Genomic DNA, 23,435 nt, shown 5'->3' with positions numbered 1-23,435 from the left:
CGCATATTTCTAAGATCACTCGAGAATCGGAATACTTTGGAAAATAAGGGCCACCCTAATGTCCATACAAGCAGCGGAGGCTACGCACAACCACATGCATATATCTGCGATACTCCCGAAAGTATGCAATCATTTGTGCAAGTATCACTCACATATAAACGCGTATATTAGGAGCTATAAACGTAGTTACAGTTGGTAATTTTATAGCTGATAACCAACTACTAAATTCTAGAAATAGACGCAGCAACAGTTGAGGCACGAGAGTCGGTTTGATTTAAGCAAGCTATTGGTTGTGAATTATCAGTGTTATTGTGAAGTACTTTAATAAAGGCCATTTTGCATTATTGAATATTGGAGTTATTTATTCAACAGTTTAGCGATACGAACGTTAGCAGAAGGTTGCAAATGAGCGCAATTTCTCTAAATTCGTTACAATTGGTGTCAGAAGAGGAATTGTTGAATAAATTCCGAAGACTTCGAATACAACTTGGACATGGCAAAGTGGAGTGAATTGAAGATCCAGCAACCGAAGAAGGAGTTGGAGAGCCGTGGATTGAAGACAACCGGCAATAAACTCGAACTTCAGGCACTACTACGAGAGGCAATGGAATTAGAGGGAATTAACGTGGAAGAGTGTCTTTCATCTTGATGGCGAGGAGACAACAAAAATTGAAGAGAAAAACGAAACATCGCAGACAGTGACGCACAACCACATGCATATATCTGAGATACTCCCGAAAGTATGCAATCATTTGTGCAAGTATCACTCACATATAAACGCGCATATGAGAAGCTATAAACGTAGTTACAGTTGGTAATTTTATAGCTGATAACTAACTAGTAAATTCTAGAAATAGACGCGCCTAGAAATATGTCAACGAGGAAACAAAACATTACAAAAAGCAGCAACAGTTGAGGCACGAGAATCAGTTTGATTTAAGCAAGCTATTGGTTTTGAAGTATCAGTGTTATTGTGAAGTACTTTAATAAACGCTATTTTGCATTATTGAATATTGGAGTTATTTATTCAACAGTTTAGCGATACGAACGTTAGCAGAAGGTTACAAATGAGCGGAATTTCTCTAAATTCGTTACAATTGGTGTCAGAAGAGGAATTGTTGAATAAATTCCGAAGACTTCGAATACAACTTGGACATGGCAAAGTGGAGTGAATTGAAGATCCAGCAACAGAAGAAGTAGTTTGAGAGCCGTCGATTGAATACAACCGGCAATAAACTCGAGCTTCAGGCACGACTACGAGAGGCAATGGAATTAGGGGGAATTAACGTGGAAGAGTATGTCTTTCATCTTGATGGCGAGGAGACAACAAAAATTGAAGAGAAAAACGAAACATCGCAGACAGTGACGAACACAGACTTGAACACAATATTAGCTGCAATATATGCACAAACGTCGACAGTAACATCCAAGACGGAAAAACAAATAGAATCCCAGAAGACACGTATAACATCCAAGATGGAATCACAGGAAACACGTATAACATCCAAGATGGAAGCACAGGAGGCTCGCATTTCAGAAATGTTGTCGCATATGTCATCCCAACTGGAAGAACAAAAGACATATATGGCATCACAACTGGAAGAACAGAAGACATATATGACATCCCAACTGGAATCGCAGGAGACACGTATAACCACCAAATTGGAAGCACAGCGCTCCTCCGCTTATCATCGCAGGTGGCACAAATCTCTTCGCAGTTAGAAGCACAGGATGCAAAAGACGCCGAATTTCAGGCAGAGAGAGACGATACGGAACCGAGCATAGGAGACAGATATACCAAATTGGGTTACTGAACCGCTTCCAGAGGCCTGGTGAAAAATTACAAGAGTTTGCGTCGGATGTTGAAAGGCTGGCACATTTAGCAAATGCGGACACACCCGTGGAATACACTGAAAGGGTACAGATTCAGAGCTTTATAAATGGCATGCGGGACGTCGAAACAAAGCGAGCTACATACGCAAACCCAAAGCCAACATTCGCAGAAACGGTATCACATGCTCTGATTCAGGAAACAGCGTCGCTTCTGTGTAAGCCAGTTTCAAAGCACGCCGTGTGGGTGTAGAAAGGCCAGAGTGGGCAGATGCAATTTTATAAGCTTTAAAAGGAACGCAGCAGAAGAATAATGGTGCAATCAAGTGTTTCAAGTGCGGTAACCCAGGTCACATTGCTCGTCATTGCAGCACCGGTCCTGGTAGTTCCAACTTGGGTTGCCGTAAACGCAAAGCTGGCGGAGATGTGCAAGAGCGTGCCAGATGTAAAGATCGAGAGCTAGCTCCAGCTGTTGAATGTCCTGTAATACCTATCTCGCAAATTGGAAGAAAATCGAGCAGTCTTGCCGTCAACGGAAAGCTCGATGGCAAGGATCGTGTACTGACTGTAGATACGGGCGCATCTCACTCCTTAATCCGACCTGATTTGCTCAATAGGAGAGTAAAGCCATTACCTGGAGCAAGGTTGCGTACGGTCACTGGCGATTATAACCAAGTCCAGGGAGAAGTGATCTGTTGTTGTTGTTGTTGTAGCAATGCTCGCCCCACCTAATAGCCGCGACCAATCACAAATTGTCATCAATATCCTCTAACGGGAGTCCAAGGAAACTTGCCGTTTCAACAGGGGTGGACCATAAGGAAAGGGGTGTTAGAGGCGTTGGTTCCACATTACAATTGAAGAGATGGTTGGTGTCATGTGGGGACACATTGCAAGCAGGGCATACATTTTGTATGTCGGGGTTGATTCTGGATAGGTAAGAGTTTAACCTGTTACTGTATCCAGAACGAAGTTGAGCAAGAGTGACACGCGTTTCCCTGGGGAGTATGCGTTCCTCTTCCGCGTGTTTTGGATAATTTTCGTTAAGCACTGGATTCACCGGCCAATTCCCGGCATAAAGGTCCGACGCCTGTTTATGGAGTTCACCAAGGACCTGCTTGTGTTTTTTCACTTCATACGGCTGGGTTCTCAGGTGCCGTATTTCCTCAAAATGCTTACGGAGATACTCCTTAAGCCCCTAGGCGGTGCTGGTTCATCAATCAGATGTCTGTTGGGATGCCCAGGTTTCTGGGTATTCAACAGGAACTGTTTGGTCAGCATATCATTTCTCTCCCTGATGGGGAGTATTCTCGCCTCATTATGCAGATGGTGTTCTGGGGACATAAGAAGACAGCCCGTGGCGATTCTGAGAGCAGTATTTTGGCAGGCCTGTAGTTTCTTCCAGTGGGTGATTTTTAGGCTTGGCGACCATATGGGTGACGCGTAGCACGTAATCGGCTGGCTGATTGCTTTGTATGTAGTCATGAGCGTTCCTTTATCTTTTCCCCAAGTACTGCCAGCGAGGGATTTGAGGATTTTGTTACGGCTCTGAATTCTCGGAACAGTTGCGGCTGCGTGCTCACCAAAATGTAGATCCTGATCAAACGTCACACCCAAGATTTTGGGGTGTAGGACAGTCGGTAGCGTAGTGCCATCGACGTGGATGTACAGAATGGTCGACATTTGGGACGTCCATGTTGTAAATAAGGTCGCGGAAGATTTAGCCGGTGATAATGCCAGGTTTCGCGAGGCGAAGAAACTGGAGAGATCAGGGAGGTAGCCGTTTATTTTATTGCATAGCGCATCGATCTTTGGGCCTGGGCCTGTGGCCATTATTGTGCAGTCATCGGCGTAGGAAACGATTGTGACTCCTTCCGGTGGTGAAGGTAGCTTAGATATGTAGAAATTAAACAAAACTGGGGATAGGACACCACCCTGTGGCAGCCCTTGCTTAATTCTCCTTGGTTTTGATGTTTCGTTTCTAAATTTCACCGATGCCTGCCGACCACCCAAATAATTTGCGGTCCACCTTTTAAGACATGGGGGAAGGGTAGACCCTTCCAGGTCTTGCAGTAACGAGCCATGGTTGACCGTATCAAAAGCTTTTGGTAGGTCTAGCGCTACGTGTACTGTTCTATGGTGGGGGTATTGATTTAAACCGCAATTTATCTGGGTGCTAATGGCATTTAGCGCGGTGGTAGTGCTATGGAGTTTTCTGGCTGCAAATTTGCTTGGAAATAAGGGAGCAAAATGGCTTCAAGCGTCTTTGCCACTGGCGATAGGAGAGATGTCGGACGATACGACTCACCTATGTTAGCTGGTTTCCCAGGTTTTAGTAGCGGGACCACCTTGGCCATTTTCCATTTCTCAGGTATGACAAAGGTGGAAAGAGACAGGTTGAATACATGCACTAAATATTTGAAACCCTCTTTCCCTAGGCTTTTAAGCATCGGCATGACTATGCCGTCTGGGCCCACTGCTTTTAATGGTTTAGCACGACCAATGGCGTCCTCAACCTCTTTAGCGGTGATGGTGATTGGTGACGCGCTGAATTTGTGTTTATGGGCGTGTCTATTGGCTCTCCGTCTTTCTTTGTCGACCGTAGGATGCTTTATATATTGTCGGCAGAAAGCGCTCGCGCATTTTTTCGCGTCCGACAGCACTTTGTCGCCAAAGGCGATGGAAACTTTGTCTTTGTGCTTAGTCGGATTTGATAGGGACTTTACGGTGGACCAAAGTTTACCCACACCGGTAGAGAGGTTACCACCTCTTAGGTGTTTCTCCCATTTCGCCCGCTTGTGTTCATCCACAAGCAATCTGATGCGTTGGTTTATATCCCTTATTTGGGGGTCGCATGGATCAAGCTGTCTTATAAGGTCATGTTCTCTCGCTAAGTTTGCGGCCTCCGCCGGGATGTGGGGCCGGATTTCGGGAATTCTCCCGGCGGGAATGAAATGTGCCGAGGCGGATTTAATGACCTTACGGAAAGCACGCTCCCCTTGGCGGGCATCGGTCGGGATAGGGAGGGCAGCAAAGAGACTGTCTGTAAAGGATTTATATTATATTCTTCCCACTTTCCTTTTTTGAAGTTTATGAAAGTACGTTTTTCAGTGACGATGAAGTCGGCGGTACGCTCAAACGAAATAAGTATGGGCAGGTGGTCGGATGCCAATGTTACCATCGGCTGCCAGTTGACGCAGTTTACGAGTTCTGCGCTCACGATTGAGATATCTGGCGAGCTGTGACAGCTTCCTACCATACGTGTGGGGGCGTCTCCGTTTATTGTGCAGAACGTCGTTTCTTCTATTTGATCCGCCAACATCTCACCCCTACTGTCCGCCCGCAAGTTTGAATGCCATAGATCATGATGGGCATTGAAATCGCCTAAGATAATGCGATTGTTGCCAGTGAATAAGGCCCTGATATTAGGGCGGTATCCACTGGGGCAACAGGTGGCAGGAGGGATGTAGATGTTGATGATTTCTAGGTTTGCATCGCCTGACCGGACAGATAGGCCTTGACGTTCTAAGACATTGTCCCTGCGGTCGATGCCAGGATCAAATATATAATATTGCACAGAGTGGTGTATGATAAACGCGAGACCGCCTCCATTTCCGCTCTCGCGGTCTTTCCTGTGGACATTATACCCAGATCAGGTCTGCATTAGGCGTAGATTACGGGACGCCCTTGGGCCTGAACAGCAAGGAGCCTCAAAAGATTTATAAAAGTTACGTGGACGTCGGGTTTTGGGATCAAGCCCAGAACAACCTGTCCGATGCAACCATCCCTTGCACGAGACACACTGAACAGAGTATGACCGTCCTAAAAAGATTCTTTTCCGGCAGATGCAGCAAAACCATTTCTCAGGACCGGGGTCAGGAGACGGACCCGGATTGGATTCGATGCCTTCCCGGAGTAAGAGAATATGGAGCACTCCTGCTGCAAGGAGCTGCTGGGAGGATGACAATTTGTGGGAGGGACAAAACAAATTAGATGGAGTTACACTGAAATGACAGTCCTTGGTCGGGAAAAATCCCGAGTCGCTCCAGTACATAGAACCGACTGCCTTGGGAAGCGTTCTCTGAGAAGTGATCTGTGAAGTCTTGGTTGGAAGTCATGGTTCTACACAAATTCGTTGTGGCGGAGATCGTTGATTAAGTCATATTTGGAGTGGACTTCTTAGTTGACCATGACATTAGGATCGATATGCGGAGAAAGATTATGCGCTATGAGAACCAGGATGTGCCACTTAACTTCAGTTTGGAAAAAGGGTTCAGCAGTAATCGAGTGCTGGGGAAAGAGATTCGACAAAAACCACAAAAGTCAAGGGCATCAGATCGGGTAAGGGTTGATGGAAAGAATGGGCCAAACAAATCACAATCGAAGGTACCTGCGAGAAAAACACTGGCATTGACAAACCCTAATGGTTTCAAGCCAACGCGCACTGCTGTTGTGAAACGTCAATCCGTCAAGATCAAGCTCTGCGAAATAGTTCTTCCTTGGCCAAAGAACAGAATGTGAGGAAACGGCCCAGGGTAATGAGTAGTAAGATGAAACACAGGTACGACAAGAACTTTAATTCGCAAGGTTTCTTGGAGGGAGATTTGGTACTGCTATACAAAGTTGTGAAGAAGATCAGTGATACCATCTATCGCGTACAAACCATTGGGAAACCACGAAATAGAAGGGTGGTTCATTTGGAGATGCTGGCAGCGTTTAGATCGAGAGATTTTTCTGATCCGGACGATCAGACTTAGGTGGAGGGCAGTGTGACGAATATTAGCAACACTAAAGGATACTATCATCTCTAAGCCGATGCTGAGCAGTGACTCGTATGCACATAGCCAAATTAATCTTTACGTCCATTAAGCTGGGTCGATTTATTAACCTATATCGCGCCATCGATTTTTCCATAGGTTTTGGGCTCAGGAAAAAATGTTCCACTAAGCATACCCAAAAAATAATTTTCGAGCCTGCAAAATTTGAGTTTTTTGACTTTTTTCTTTATTTTTAAGGTTTTTTTCATGACCTACTTAAAAAATTTTCATTGGGTTTTAAAATTTTCATGTATACCCTGTCCGACTCAAAATTTTCCGCTAAAAACTTTGGCGATAACAGTTTTTTGAAAAAAAAATATTTTTTGGGTTTTGAGGAGTGTTTTGGTGAAGAAATTTATTTTTTCGCCATTTTTTTAAGGGTTTCTTCAGAAACGAGCAAAAGTGTTGCCAATGAAAACGAATTTGTTTCATAGTTCCTATCCCACGTAAAACTTAGCTCGTCGCCTGGTCATTCGGGTATACTTATTGGTGGGTCTAACGGAAACATATACTTAAAAAATGATTTAGAGTCTTGAAAATGAAAAAAATCGATTTCGACCAAAACAAGTCCCAAAAACCAAAAAAAAAATTTTTTTTTAAACTGTTAATGCCAACGTTTTTATAGCATAATTTTAAGTGGGATAGGAACTATGAGACAAATTCCTTTTCATCGGCAACAATTTTGCACGTTTCTGAAGAAACTCTTAAAAAAAATGGCGAAAAAATAAATTTTTTCACCAAAACACTCCTCAAAACCCAAAAAATATTCTTTCTTTTTTCAAAAAACTGTTATCGCCAAAGTTTTTAGCGGACAATTTTGAGTCGGGCAGGGTATACACGAAAATTTAAAAATCAAATGAAAATTTTTTAAGTAGGTCATGAAAAAAACCTTAAAAATCGAAGGAAAAAAGTCAAAAAACTCAAATTTTGCAAGCTCGAATATTATTTTTTTGGGTATGCTTAGTGGAACTTTTTCTCTGATCCGAAATCCTATCGAAAAATCGATGGCGCGATATGGGTTAACTTTCGTCCATACAAATCAACCCAGCCTAATGTCCATACAAGCAGCGGAGAGCAACGCACAACCGCATGCATATATCTGAGATACTCCCGAAAGTATGCAATCATTTGTGCAAGTATCCCTCACATATACACGCGCATATGAGAAGTTATAAACGTAGTTATAGTTGGTAATTTTATAGCTGATAACTAACTAGTAGATTCTAGAAATAGAAGCGCCTAGAAATATGTCAACGAGGAAACCAAACATTATAAAAAGCAGCAACAGTTGAAGCACGAGAATCAGTTTGATTTAAGCAAGCTATTGGTTGTGAACAGTGTTATTGTGAAGTACTTTAATAAAGGCCATTTTGCCTTATTGAATATTGGAGTTATTTATTCAATAGTTTAGCGATACGAACGTTAGCAGAAGTTTCCAAATAAGCGGAGTTTCTCTAAATTCGTTACGATATATTTTATAAACGATTGATCTTAACAATTTTTTCATACAAAAATGTTTACCTTATATTGAAACATCCTGCGAGATTTCAAGCTTCTAGCTGTTTAAATAAGGACGAAATATAAATATCTGAACAATCGGTTGTATGGGATATATACTACATACATATATATATGATCGATCTTTACGACTTTTTTAAGACAACACTTATGACATATGTGAAAACATCTTGTGAAACTTCATGTTTCTAGCTGTTAAAATGAGGAAGGAATTACGTTTAACCTATTATCTGAACAATCGGTTGTATCGGATATATGATATACATATATATGACCAATCTTAACAATTTTTTCAGGCAATAATATCTGCCGTATTTGTGAGTATCTGGAAAAATTTGAAGCTTCTAGCGGTTAAAATGAGGAAGAAATAACGGTAAACCTCTTATCAGAACAATCTGTTGTATGGGATATATATTATACGCGTGACCGATCTTGACAATTTTGCAGACATCAATATATGCCTTTATGTGAAATCATCCTGAGAAAATATCTTAAAAATGGGGGTTCACCCCGTATAACAAATCATGTAAACTGTTAACTTATCAAACCAAAAGTGTTCAACGGACACGGCTGCTTGTACCTTATCGCTCAGTATATAGGCAATTATACTTATTGATATCCTTCTTTAAATCAGCGGAAAATGGATTTAGATAAAAGACTATTTTCATAGAGTTCGCATCACAATTTTTGGAAGGTGACATACCACAAAGAGTACTTAAAACCAATAAAAGACGTCGTCTTACTAGGCCAAAGGACAAACATTCAGTTCATTTAACCTCTTTCAGGAAAAGGAATCGTTTCATCGTTTTCGATTTACAGAAATAATGTAGGCATAGCGTTTTGTAAAATAAACACTTAGCAAAATATGTAGGGTCGTGGACCGGATGAAAAATCAGTTCAGTGATTCAAACCCTTTTTGCACTTTTGGATTGGTTCATTAAAGAAGTTTTTTGTTTTTTTTTTTTTTTGGTTCTATTATCAATAAGGTACTTTTCAAATAAATTTTCACCTTTAGATGTAGTTTACATAAAAATAAATAAATAAATGTAAGGCGCGATAACCTCCGAAGAGATCTAAGGCCGAGCTTCTCTTCCAATTTGCGTCGTGCTCCTCTTGATTTTCCCTACAAATTGGCCGGACGGGACCTATATGTTTTATGCCGACTCCGAACGGCATCTGCAAGCAGATGAGTTTTCATTGAGAGCTTTTCATGGCAGAAATACACCCGGAGCGCTTGCCAAACGCTGCCGAGGGGCGACCCCGCTTAGAAAAATTTTCTTCTAATTGAAAAATCTTATTTCTAAAATTTTGATGTTGCTTTGCCCGGGGTGTGAACCTGGGGCATACGGTGTGGTAGGCGGAGCACGCTACCATCACACCACGGTGGCCGCATGTAGTTTACATAGAAGGAGATTATCTTGAATTTTATACTTGACTTCTTAACGGTAATTAAATGACTAGATTTTCTCTATAAGTTTTTCTCGACGATAATCGGTAATTATGACCAAATTTTACATATACCGATATTTTCTCCTGGACTTAGGTCAATTAAAAATGGAAGCATGAAATAACAAGTAAGGAAGGCTAAGTTCGGGTGTAACCGAACATTACATACTCAGCTGAGAGCTTTGGAGACAAAATAAGGGAAAATCACCATGTAGGAAAATGAACCTAAGGTAACCCTGGAAGGTGTTTTTATGATATGGGTATCAAATGGAAGGTATTAAAGAGTATGCCATAGTTCTATAGGTGGACGCCATTTCGGGATATTGCCATAAAGGTGGACCAGGGGTGACTCTATAATTTGTTTGTACGATATGGGTATCAAATGAAATGTGTTAATGAGGATTTTAAAAGGGAGTGGGCCTTAGTTCTATAGGTGGATGCCTTTTCGAGATATCGCCATAAAGGTGGACCAGGGGTAAATATAATTTGTTTGAACGATATTGGTATCAAATGAAAGGTGTTAATGAGTATTTTAAAGGGGAGTGGGCCTTAGTTCCACAGGCGGACGCCTTTTCGAGATATCGCCATAAAGGCGGACCAGGGGTGACTCTAGAATGTGTTTGTACGATATGGGTATCACATTAAAGGTACTAATGAGGGTTTTAGGGAGTGGCCTTTAGTTGTATATGTGAAGGCGTTTTCGAGATATCGACCAAAATGTGGACCAGGGTGTCCCAGAACATCATCTGTCGGGTACCGCTAATTTATTAATATATGTAATACCACGAACAGTATTCCTGCGGGCTTTTGATTTCGCCATGCAGAACTTTTTCATTTTCTTCTACTTAATATGGTAGGTGTCACACCCATTTTACAAAGTTTTTTCTAAAGTTATATTTTGCGTCAATAAACCAATCCAATTACCATGTTTCATCCCCTCACTAGGGTAGGCACCTTGTCGTTGGTGTGAGGGCTTAGCCGAACTCCATAGCGCCCGACTATGAGGCGGAGCTGGTTAGGACTGACATCTACGCCGTTTCGCCTCATACGAGGGCGGCGGGATGTCGGTGACCAAGAACTGCCAACCCCCTAATCCAGGGTGTTATGCGGACCGTGCCTATTGGACGATTTGCAGCCAGGGGATAAATTCGGCTGTATTCGAACGGAGCCTTCCCGATACCGGGCCACCTCGGGAAGTATTAATGGCCTTACCACAGCAAGGGGCGCTGCTGTGGCGGACTGTTCTTTCCCCGTATATAATACTGGACCGCTGAGCCCGCCTTGTCGGGCAGGTGGTCGTACGACCAAGATGAACGACTCATTAACTGACTGTAATAAGGACGATGTAAAGAGGAGGACTGAGTCGCAATCCAAGGACGACAAGTATGAATTAAGCGATGCGTCGGACTCGGGGAGCGAGAGTAGTGCTGATTCAATGAGCTCCGTGTTGGAGAAGCACACAAATGAAAACGGAGTAGAAGAGTGGAGAAGGGTACGGAGCAGAGGAAGTAAAAGAGCTCTCTCGCAGTACCGTGCAGCACTAAGAATTGTTCAACGCTTGGGAGCAGTGGCCGACCCAACAGAAGTGGAGATCGAGCGGTAGAAGTAGGTCGAAGGCAGTTCAAAAGGTTTGCTGCGAGAAACCCTCGGTTCTGCAACCGGTACGAGGAGGAAGAAGCGTCGAATGGCAGAATGAAGAGGCAACGTTCGGCGGAAGGCGATAAGCCTGCTTTCAAGAGGCAGAAAGGACCCAGTCCTAGAGCCGCGAGGCAGGGCAGTCGCATAGACAAGACAAGTAGGCCCAAAGCTGTAAGACAGATGGGCTCCAATAGCGAGGTAGCAACTACCTCGAAAGCTGCGAGTCAGAGGGAAGTTCCAACTAAGGAAGTAGGAGATAAGCCAAAGGGAGATAACGCCAAGACTCCGGCTTTCTCGGAGGCGCTAAAGGGAGTTAACGCTAAGACTCCGGCTTTCTCGGAGGTGCCAAAGGGAGATAACACTAAGACTCCTGCTTTTCCCGAGAAGATGAGTGATGTGGCAAAGCAGTCACTGACTGTGGCGCTGGTTGATCGTAGCAGTCCTTTCGGACAAATGACTACTGAAAGGTGGAGATCTGTGGAAAGGGAGCTTATTAGCTTAATGCTTAAGATGATGCGGGAACAACCAAGTAAGCCCCTTCCAACCTTTGATTCGGGGGGATGGTATAACGGTGTGAAGATGATAGCGTGCGACAACATCGCGAGCTTGCAGTGGCTGGAGGAAGTGGTTCCAAACCTCCAAAGGCAAGGCACGAACGCGCGGTTTGAGTTGGTGGATAAAGCGCAAATCCCCACGGTACCAAAGTTAAGGTATGGATACCATGCGTGATGAAGTCGGAGGATACACTGCGACTTCTGCAGAATCAGAAGCCGAAAATACCGACACAGGATTGGAAGATACTTACTGTATCTCGGCCTACCGAGGATGGTCAGTTCTACATCTTCCAAATAAAAAAGCAGGCGGAGGATATTTTGTACACGCAGCTTGGTAAAATGTCCTTTGGCACTGGCAAAATTTACATGCGACTCAGGAAAAGAAGTCCCGAGGATAAAAACCCTAACACGCTAGAGGTGGGCGAAGTCGAAAAGGACCTCAAAAGCCTAAGGGAAAAAAGAGAGGTGGGGGTCCCCGACGTCACCACGAACGTGCTAGAAGAGGACCAACCGCTAAATGGTGCTGTGACTCGCACAGAGGAACACCCTGCACAACAGTCACGAGAGGCTGAAGGGACAGTAAAGTGGCGTCGAGCGAACTCCTCCTAACCCTTGAGGAGGGTTCGTTTGAAAGCAGTAGAAACCCTGGAAGAGAATAGCTTAAGCTGCAACCGTGTTAACTTTTATATTGACAGTCAAGCAGCAATTAAGGCAATAATCTCGCATAGCACAGCATCTAAATGCGTGTTAGAGTGTAAGCAGTCTCTTGAGAGAATCGGGACAGGGAGAAGCATACATCTATATTGGGTCCCAGGGCATATGGGAATAGATGGGAATGAAAAAGCGGATGAACTAGCTAAAAAGGGCGCATCCCTTGAAGCTTGCTCCGTAGATGTCCCAATTAGATTGGGCGAGATTAAGCGAAGGCGAGAGGTGCACATCATCGACCAAGCGGGAAAGGCGTGGGTTCAAGCGCGGGGCTGTAAGGTGTCGAAGATTATGTGTAGGTCTTACAACCTTAGACTAACACAGTTGCTCCTATCATTAAAAAGAGAGGACTGTAGAGCCGTGACGGGTATTCTGACTGGACACTGCCTTCTGACGTCACATGCCTTTAAACTAGGCTTGGGCAGTGATAGCAGATGTAGGAAGTGCGGGTTGGAGGAGGAAACGATCGAGCACGTTCTGTGCTCGTGCCCTGCACTTGCCAGGCTAAGACTCCAGCTATTAGGAGTGATACAGCTGTCAGATCTAGAAGCAGCAAGTGGCTTAAGTCCTAGGAAGCTTCTAGTATTTGCTAAGAGGACGGAGTTATTTTATAACATAGGTCCTGGTTTTTGATAGGGTTTTTCAGTTTGGTCGTTAAAACAAACTTCTGGTAACACTACGGACTCAATCAGTCTATGTGAGGTCCTCATGGACCGGCCAGTTCAACCTACCTACCTACCATGTTTCATCTCTTTTTTCATATTCGGTATAGAATTATGGCATTTTTTTCATTTTCTCGTAATTGGACTAAGTTGTGTAAAGATATATCGATTTTTGCTCAAGTTATCCTGTTAACGGCCGAGCGGAGGGACAGACGGTCGACTGTGTATAAAAACTGCGCGTGGCTTCAACCGATTTCCCCAATTTTCACAGAAAAAAGTTATCGTCATATAATCTATGTCCCTACCAAATTTCACAAGGATTGGTGAATTTTTGTTTGACTTATGGCATTAAAAGTATTCTAGACGAATTAAATGAAAAAGGGCGGAGATACGCCCATTTTGAAATTTTCTTTTATTTTTGTATTTTGTTGCACCATATCATTACTGGAGTTGAATTTGACATAATTTACTTACTATATACTGTAAAGATATTAAATTTTTTGTTAAAATTTGACTTAAAAAAATATTTTTTTTTTTTTTAATTGGGCGTGTTCGTCATCCGATTTCCCAAATTTTTATTTAGCACACATATGGTAATAGGAGTAACGTGCCTAACAAATTTCATTATGATATCTTCAACGACTGCCAAATTACAGCTTTCAAAACTTTTAAATTACGGACGGACGGACATGGCTAAATGAATTTCTTTTTTCGCCCAGATCATTTTGATATATCGAAGTCTATAACTATCTCGATTAGTTTATGCCGTTACGGATTACCGTTATGCGAACAAAGTTAATATACTCTGTGAGCTCTGCTCAGCTGAGTATAAAAAGAAGTAAACATTTCACAGCTAATAATCTAGTTTCTAAGGATGGGACATATGTGAACGCCTAGAAAACTATTGTGGATTTATTGTAGATTAGTACATGTGTAACCGTGGTTTTAAGTGATAAACTTCTAAAGCTTCTTAAAAGGCTGGTTGAAGGGAAATTTCTTAAAATTTGAATAGTCTTCGAATCAAAATGTCCAGATGTCACTTTGGATAACCGCTTTTACTTTATTTGATTTGTCATAATAATATGAGAGTAAAAGTAATATCTTTTTGTAAACTTTCATCATTATGTCCTCGTAGGTTCAAGAAAATAAATATTAAGATCGATGTTACGTCTTTAAGAACATCGATTCATGTTTCTTTGGTGAAGGATTTTTTATGATGAATGTTTCTGGAAAATGTGCACGTGCAATAATCGTTACATTCCTCTAAATCATGACAAATAGAATTTTTAATATCTAGGTATTAACAACAATAAAATAATTTAAAAAATTTTGAAGTTAAACGGTTTTATTGAAAACAATACTTACATGAAGTAATAATTGTTATTGCAAAAAAATGTTGAGCTGATAGGCCTTAGTTAAATAAAACACAATATTTAAAGTTGTATTTTAGTTTTACTTCGTCGATATTTCGATTTCAATGTTATTACAATAACAAGTACTTACAAGGCTATCAAAAATCATCAATAATGAAGTAATAATAATATTTAAAGCTAGAAAATAATTAGGTAGGTCCTAGGTACTAGTCCTCACACTCCTCATCAATCTAGGGCGTTGATAAGACAGTTAAATAAAAGCGTTGGACGCGTAAAATGTCTATTGATAGTCTTAAGTAAGACCAACTGAACCTTAATCAGGTTATGCTACGCCTCACATTTTTAGAAATTTCTCGCGCCCAACGCTTTTATTTAATTGTCTGATCAACGCACTAGATTGATGAGGAGTGTGATGACTAGTACCTAGGACCTACCTAATTATTTTCTAGCTTTTAATAATATTATTACTTCATGTAAGTATTGTTTTCAATAAAACCGTTTAACTAAAATTTTTTTTTTTAATTATTTTATTTTCAAATGTTTAGTCTTTATTTAATTGCCTATTATTACTCATTCTATTTTGTTCGTTTAGTGACTAATTATTATACGGACTCTTTCCTGACAATTTGTTACAATCTAAGTCCTCAAAGGATAATCCTTCCAAAGACTTTACTCGACTCTGCGCCACGTATGCTTGTCCCTCCTCGAACTACAAAATATTTTGATGTCCCCGGACTGTATGTAATATTGGTTCCAAATATGAGCCAAATCGGACATCACAGGTCGCTTTCTATTCTTGTATGTATTAAAAATAAATAAGTAAATGTAAGGAGCAATAACCTCCGAAGAGATCTAAGGCCGAGCTTCTCTTCCAATTTGCGTCGTGCTTCCCTACAAATTGGCCTTAATGGATTACATGTTTTATGCCGACTCCGAACGGCATCTGCAAGGCAGATGAGTTTTCCCTGAGACGTTTTTATGGCAAAAAAACACCCGGAGCGCTTGCCAACCACTGCCGAGGAGCGACCCGGCTTAGAAAAATTTTCTTCTAATTGAAAAACCATATTTCTAAAATTTTGATGTTGCTTTGCCCGGGGTGTGAACACTGGGCATACGGTGTGGTAGGCGGAGTTCGCTACCATAACATCACGGTGGTCGCAATTTTATGTATTATGTGTTCCAAATATGGACCAATTCGGACCACAAATACAATTTTTTTGAATATCTCGATCCTTGCGCCACCTAGCGACGATTTTTGTTGACAGGCCGCTTTCTATTTATGTATGTATTATGTGTTCCAAATATGAGCCAAATCGGACCACAAATACGATTTTTTTTAATATCTCGATCCTTGCGCCACCTAGTGGCGATTTTTTTTTTCATAGGTCTCTTTCCATTCTTGTATGTATTATATGTTCCAAATATGAGCCAAATCGGACCACAAATACGAATTTTTTGAATACCTCGATCCTTGCGCCACCTAGCGGCGATTTTTCTTCATAGGTAGCTTTCTATTCAAGTATGTATTATGTGTTTCAAACATGAGCCCAATCGATTTTTTTTCATAGCTTGCTTTCTATTTATGTATGTATTATGTGTTCCAAATATGAACCTAATCGGAACACAAATACGATTTTTTGAAATATTTCGATCCATGCGCCACCTAACGAAGTTTTTATTTCTTATTATTACATTGTCATCGGGTTCTGAGCTATACTCCAAGTTTCAAACTTGTAGCTTATCGGCAAGTTACTTAAATTTCAATTACAAAATTCAAGTCAAGCTAAATAAAATCGTTTAATAAACCAAGAAACGAATCGTAATCCTTGAAATAACCTCGGGAAGACCCCGAGGGAATCCCCAAAATCATCCCGAAATTACACCCAAATGAGCATGGGGACTCCTTGAAAATACTCCGATAGGAACTCGAAAGAGCCCGCAAAACATTCCGAAATCATCCCCGAACCACAATATGAAGATCTCGAGAGAGTCCCCAAAATCATCCAGAAATTACCTCCAAATGACGCCTTCAGAACTACATGCGAACTGTTTACACATATGGGTATATTTTCAGAGAATATCGGGGGACTATTTTTTATTTTTGAGTAACTGAATAAATATGGAAATTTTGTTGTTATTCGATATTTAACAAATAACCCAGTACTCAAAATTTACAAATATAAGAATGATCGGTTATCATCAATCAGAATATTTCCATAACTATAAAATGTTATTCATTATTCAAGAAATGCTTGAATAAAAAATTATTTCTTATTCATCATTCAGAAATTTAAAATGATAAATTATTTTTTTATTTTGACTTGTTTCATTTCAAAATGACTCAACCCTGATACCTACATACATATGTATGTATGTTAATATGCCTTAGATAATAGTTACTACACATTTTGATAAAATCACCCCGATTTTGTGTATCAAAACCCAACAAAATGTTAAACTAATTTAAGTATGTTTATTCACCTGTCACTCAGCTATTACGAATTACGTAATTCCACATTTTAAATATTGAGTAAATCATATATATGTGCATAGGTATGTTACATAAATTAATCCATTTCAATTTATGTATATTAAAAATTATTCCAAACAATAGCACTTGGAAAACTTGTTTACATTGAACTATATCAGTTATGTAAAAACGAAATTGATTTTCTAAGTTTTCAAGATGTAAGCATTCTTTGCGGCGTCACTACAAAATCGCAGAGCTGTATGAATACTCTTGCACAGTCCTTAAGGCGTCACATACGAATCTACCCTTCGCAATTCACGGGGTTGTGAGCTAGCCTTTCACATTCTCATATGTTAGCTTCTTGTATCTATCACCCACACATTCAAAAAAGAGACTGTGCTTTTAAAAACGTGTGTTCTCATTCACAGTGCCATTGCCAGCCTCAACTGCATATGTAAATACCCAATTTATACCAAAAACAAAAACCATCCGATACCACCCTACGGAATTCGCAAAAGAATATTCGTATATACAATACGTCATGCAAATACCTGTATACATATGTAAATATTTGTATTGGGGTGATTCATTGTATAAGTTTTTGAATTTTTCGCCTTTAACGGAAGGAAGTTGACAACAAAGGAACATCATGAAAGTTTCAATTTGGTACACGTGCTATTGAAATAAATTCTTAATTCAGTGTTTTATTGAACCGGCATCACTTTTATTTAACTCTACTAGTGACAAAAACCTTTCACGAAAAGTGTTAACCGAACGAAATATCTAACAACTAAATTAAGATATTTCGTTCCGACAAGTCCGTTATTTCATCAACCGTCAACGAAAATTTTATTCTGTAAAATCCGCCGTTGTCTTTTTTTGTTCTGCCACAATTTAATGATTTAACAATTGGGGAAGAGATCAATTTAAGTAAATGGAAGATTGTGCGTAGCGCCAGCCGAAAGAAATATAAATATTTAAAATGTTTACACTTTTGCCTGTGTGTCTCGTGCAAACATAGTTTCACCGAAGGAGATGTTCTGGGCTCACTCCTAATACTCGTCGTCGCCTCTTGGACCTTACGCACAGCACAGAACCCATATGAATGCGACTTGGAATTCATAACTTCGTCCACGCCACTTTCTTAGAAGCTCTGGGTGTAGCTTCGAAAGCTACATAGCATACAAGAGATTATGCGAATCAACAGAGAAAGATCAGACGTTAGAAAGTAACTATACCGCTCTCGAAATCATAAGCTGTCTAAGTGGAGATCATTGCGTAACTCATGGGTGAAAATGGTCAATCATCAGCGCATCTATATAATTACAATTTTACAAGGACCCTGAATACAATTTTTAAAATGTGGGCCAAAATTTGCAAACGTTTGTGATCGAAGCATTGATTTCAATAGTCTTTGTTAAACTAAAACGATATTCTAAAATCAAAGTCGACCAATATTAAATTGAAAGATTTTAATGGTTATATGCCCAGTCCAAGCTGTTTCTTCCCGGCCTTATGATATATGTAAGAGTTAATTATGAAAAATTTATAATACCTTAATGCACACACTTACATACATATGTTTTAAAATCGATAAATATGTACATTTGTATACACACCACACAGAATTGTTAGTTTAATCGAAACGTTTTTAGCTTAATGCACGTTGACGTTCTCCATCGGCGGCAATCGTTGTGCTTGAACTTGTGGAAATTCTTCAACAAATTTTCTGGATTTGTTAATTATAGTTTCTAAGCGGGCAGACGTGAATTCATATTCGATTCTGGCAAATGTATATAAATGTATGCATGTATCTAATTCATATTGTTTCCGAAAATAGCAAAATTGCATTAAGAAATTATAGAGAAAACAGCAATTCGACATATTATACATATATAAGTATATTTACGTGGATATATAGATATGTTTATACTCGTACGTACATAAGTATTTTTACTTCAAAATGTGTGATATTCATATGAAAACGTGCACAAACGTATGTATGTATACGACGCATGTACATTATACTGGGTCAATACCCAACGAGATAAAAAAACTAGCAAAGTCCCAGTTTTTTGGATCCTTGCTAATATAGCTTTCTTTTGCATTTTTATTAAAGCTTCATTTTTCGACATCCGATTTATATGTCATTATATCGGGGTTGAAAACGTCTAGGATTTCTTCTTATGGTCATATGAGCTATGCAACCGCTTTCTCCTGGTCCTATTTTCAAACGAGAAGCTTACTTCAAGGGGCTGCAACTACAACATTTCAACATGGATTTTGTTAAATGTCAATTGTATTTTAAAAAGATTAAATTGGATTTTAGAGTAGTAAGCTGGATTTTCGAAAGCGTCAGTTTCAATTATGTGAACATTATGTGCAGACAAAGTTATGTTAAAACGACTATAGAACTCAAAATAACATAGAAGGAAATATAGAGCTCTTCAAGACCAAATCAGTTTAAGAAATCGTACGTCAAATATTCAAATTGAATTGATAGTAAAAGATCGGCTTTATTGGCGTATTAAAAAAATAAATGAAATGTTATTCGTTCTTTTGGAACTTTGTTTTCCACCTAGTAAAGAACGAGTACCACGCAAAAACTTTTAATTTCAAAAGCTAGTAAAGAAAAATTCCTCTTTCCGTTAACAAGTACAAAACAAACGGTTTTGACTCCTGAAAACGGCAGTTTCTATCTGCAAGGCAGAAGCTAAGAAGCTTTTCATGGCAGAAATAGACTCGAAATACTTGCCAAATCAATGGCGAGGGGCGACGCGGTTTACAAAAGCTTTCTTCTAATTCAAAAAACTAGTTTTTAAAATTGTTATATTGCTTTACATGGGGCGTGAACCCAGGATCCTCGGTGTGGTAGGCAGAGCACCACACCACGGCGGCCACCATAAAAATTTTAAACAGCATTTACTTGGTGAATGTTTTTTGTGTAAGCTTTGCTGGTCTTTTCAATTTAAAATGAAAAATCTTTATTTTTCCTCCAGTTTTACCCAACGTTTCGCCAAACTCCTTGGCATCATCAAAGATTTAAAAGATTTAACCCCTGATGATGCCAAGGAGTTTGTCGAAACGTTGGGTAAAACTGGAGAAAAAATAAAGATTTTTCATTTTAAATTGAAAAGACCAGCAAAGCCTACACAAAAAACATTCACATAATTAAAAACTAGTCAGAAAATTACAAGAAGCATTTACTTAGATTTTTTTAAATACTTGCGAACAAAGCAATGTGAATTTTTTATGTCGTGTATAGTTTACGGAGAATAGAAAATAAATTTTGAAATTTAAATAACTTGTATCACTAGCTGCATTCATTAGCTTTAATACCACTGATCCTTTTTTTACTGGATAAATAATAAAAATAAAATTAATCAAACGTTTTTATAATCAGCTTGGAGTGCAGAATACTTTTGTGAGCCACTGTATATACCTAGGTATTTGCCAACATTTGTGCGACTACGTAAGAATACGTTGGTTTTTTTTTTTGTTTATAATATGCATTGCTAGCAATTCATAACAAACCAATTTTTGCAATGCTTAATATTTCTTTTTGCAGGAATTTTTTTTTTTTAATATTTCCAGACAAAAATTCAAAATATGGCAGTTTTAAATTTTGCATTTATTTTTATTGTGTTCAAATTGTATAACCACTGTCACATACACAAATTTTTTTGTAATATGTATCAATATTAATATGTACATACATACATACATATAGGCAAACAGATATTTAAATACTGATATAACACAATTATACAAGATTTTGAAGCTACATACATATGTACATGTATACATACGTGAGCACTGACGATTAATCCTAAAATTTGTACTGTAATATTTTCGTTAGGAATGTTTATACCAAAATGTATACATATATTTGCTCGTGATTCGAAATAAAGATGCGTAGATACATTTGCATTTTTTTAACTTTTACTTCTTAGATTTCATTTTAGGAAGTTTCATATGCGTACAAAACACACCAAAAAACATATTCATGTACCTATTTTAAAATATTTAACTTTTGTGTTTAAATGAGTATTAACTTTGATTCTCGATTTTCCTCATAAAGCGTTCACTTTTAAATACATGTATATGTATATACATATATATTTGCACAATGTGCATGTATTTCAAGTTTTCCTTCAAATGCTTCCTACCAATATTCACTCGCGGATCACGACTGTCTCTCAAAACTTTCCGTTGTAAACTGAATCCACACAATTAAAAGGCAAGAACTATAAAGTTGTCATTGCCACCAGAATATAACGTGAGCGTATTAGTACGTACATAAAAAAAATAGTAGACATTCGAGACTGTATGCTTCTTGGAAAGTTTGCGCTCCCAATTGCCGGATAAGCTTCAGGGAGCAGATGTACGAGCGTAAGCGGCAGTTGCAATGACGACACGATGACAATAGTCCTAGCACACAGCTCTCAAGATTTGTTGATAGGTACATATCATCCTTAAACATATGTATACATATATGTATGTATTATCTATTTTCCGAAAGCTTCTGATTTTCTCAACCAACACACACCCCTAAGCTGCATACCTCATTTGCTCCCCACCTTCCAAACAAAAAAAATTTACTTAAAACACCCATACAAGCATGCATATTTACAGCAATACAAACATGTATGTATGTATTGTATATACGAATATATCAAAAACGAGCGATGTCCTTATGAAAGTTCCGAAAACATTCAAACTAGAGATGTCAGTCCCGGGATCCCGGGATTTTTTAAGTCCCGGATTTTGCGGGTGCATTAAAGTTATCCCGGGATTTGTAACATCATGCACAAAGATCTAAGGGAATTTTCAAGTATGCAGTTATGATCCACTGAATTTTAGTAAAAACTGCGCAAACTCTAAACTATTGAATATTTCGCTAATTTTTTATATGCAAAACATTTTAAGCACCGTCTGTAGAAATACATATAATTAATAAAGTAGTACAACAACAGATATTTGACGGCGGAGGGAACAATTTTGGTACCATTTTGCTACTTTACTTTAGTGATTAGATTTGCGGAAAAAAGGTAAACTCGTTGCATCTGCACATTGAAAAGAAAAGTGGACGGAGTTGGAGGGAAGTCGGGAGTGTAAAGGGAAAATTGAGCAAGAGGAAGAGCAAGAGTGAGAGTAAAAGTAGGAATAAGGGCAATGATTTGAGGAAATATAGGAGGAAGAGGCTAACAGAAGAGTAATAATAACATTGGGATAAGACTAAGAATAATACTCAGTGTAAGACTTAAATAAAAGTAAGAGAAGGAAGAGTAAGGGGAAAAGGAGCAAGAATTGTTGGAAAATTAATCGGAAATTGAGTATGTCGGTTAAAGTCAACAGGAAAGAAGCAGAGAGAAAAAAAATTTGATCGTGATCTAAAGTCGCTGTTCGGAGAATCCCAAAGTGTACCTCATATGTATTTGAGGTGATATAATATTTTCTTAGAAGCGAAATGGCTTATGCTGCAGGAAAATGTTCTCGGAATGGTATAAAAGAATAGCGATGTATTTTGTTGGTCAAAACTCGAATTGCCCTATTCGGACGTTCCTGTTCGGACGTTCCACTTTTCTTCGTAGTAAACTCTGAGTTTTAAATGCATATTACCAACAAAATATTCGTATTTTATTGTAAATGTGCAAAATTATGCCGAAATTCGCATTAAATCTTACAAAATAAATTTTTCGACTTCACCACTTAGATATGAGAAAATCTGTTTCAAATAAATTTACAAAAAAATAAGAGACATTTTTCTAAAACCGTTCGGGCGTACCTGTTTTTTACATCTTACAACCTTGACTCCTAATGCTTTTCAAAAAAGCTTATTATGGCACCATGAATTTACCTAAAATGTGTTTTAATTTTATAACTTTTACACGTAAAACTATCTCTGAGATCTATTTTTTAAAACTTAAATATAAAATACGTCCAAAACTTTGCGAAAAATCACTTATTATATTCAAGATGCAAACCGGTACATTTTAATGCGGTATATTTTATGGTAGTGCATTATTAGCAAATATATGAGTGATCTCATTATTTCATAAGTATATTTTGGACGATTTTTTAAAACTTTTCAAAACAAAAAAAAAAAAAAACAAAAAAAAAAGCCGCCGAGGGCCCTGGCAGCCAATGCTTTACACAGTGTAATAATTATTTTTAGTTGTTTCTCTTTAAATTAATAACTTTGTAAATTTGATTAATCATCAATATTAAGTAAAAAGTTGAATCAATATTTTAGTAGTAGGAAACAGCATATGCGGCCTTCGATTGACATCTATAAAATTTTCCTAGGTATACGTAAATTGTTTTGCTCTGAGATGACACTTCTGAGAAAACCCCCATATACAAAAAGAAAAACGCCCGTCAACAAAAAGCAGTTTAGACAGTAGGCATTATTTTCCTGC

The 23,435-nt window shown here is 39.0% G+C and overlaps 1 protein-coding gene and 1 long non-coding RNA gene across 9 annotated transcripts in view; one reads left to right on the top strand and one right to left on the bottom strand.

The window, feature by feature from the left end:
- LOC137244315 (sodium-dependent neutral amino acid transporter B(0)AT3) overlaps positions 1-21,213 on the bottom strand; it is a 598,031-nt gene extending 576,818 nt beyond the window's left edge. The window contains exon 1 of one of the 8 annotated variants that reach the window (XM_067773152.1): positions 20,823-21,213. Coding sequence is in view for 2 of the 8 variants with exons in the window: in XM_067773159.1 (XP_067629260.1) it covers positions 18,569-18,592 (24 nt within the window). In the remaining 6 variants the exon portion in view is untranslated. Of the gene's footprint in view, positions 1-17,024; positions 17,380-18,568; positions 18,762-20,822 lie in introns of those variants that run through there. The other 7 variants (XM_067773153.1, XM_067773155.1, XM_067773158.1 and 4 more) reach the window with 7 other exon arrangements.
- Positions 18,654-23,435, top strand: part of LOC137244317 (uncharacterized) — a 53,226-nt gene continuing 48,444 nt past the window's right edge. The window contains exon 1 of the long non-coding RNA XR_010950893.1: positions 18,654-18,815. This is a non-coding gene — a long non-coding RNA (uncharacterized lncRNA). The remainder of the gene's footprint in view (positions 18,816-23,435) is intronic.

The sequence above is a fragment of the Eurosta solidaginis genome, chromosome 3 (genome assembly GCF_040869045.1).
Source record: "Eurosta solidaginis isolate ZX-2024a chromosome 3, ASM4086904v1, whole genome shotgun sequence".
Classification (NCBI taxonomy): Eukaryota; Metazoa; Arthropoda; class Insecta; order Diptera; family Tephritidae; genus Eurosta; species Eurosta solidaginis.
Note: the sequence above shows the minus strand (reverse complement) of the source record. Positions and strands in the feature narration are given on the sequence as shown.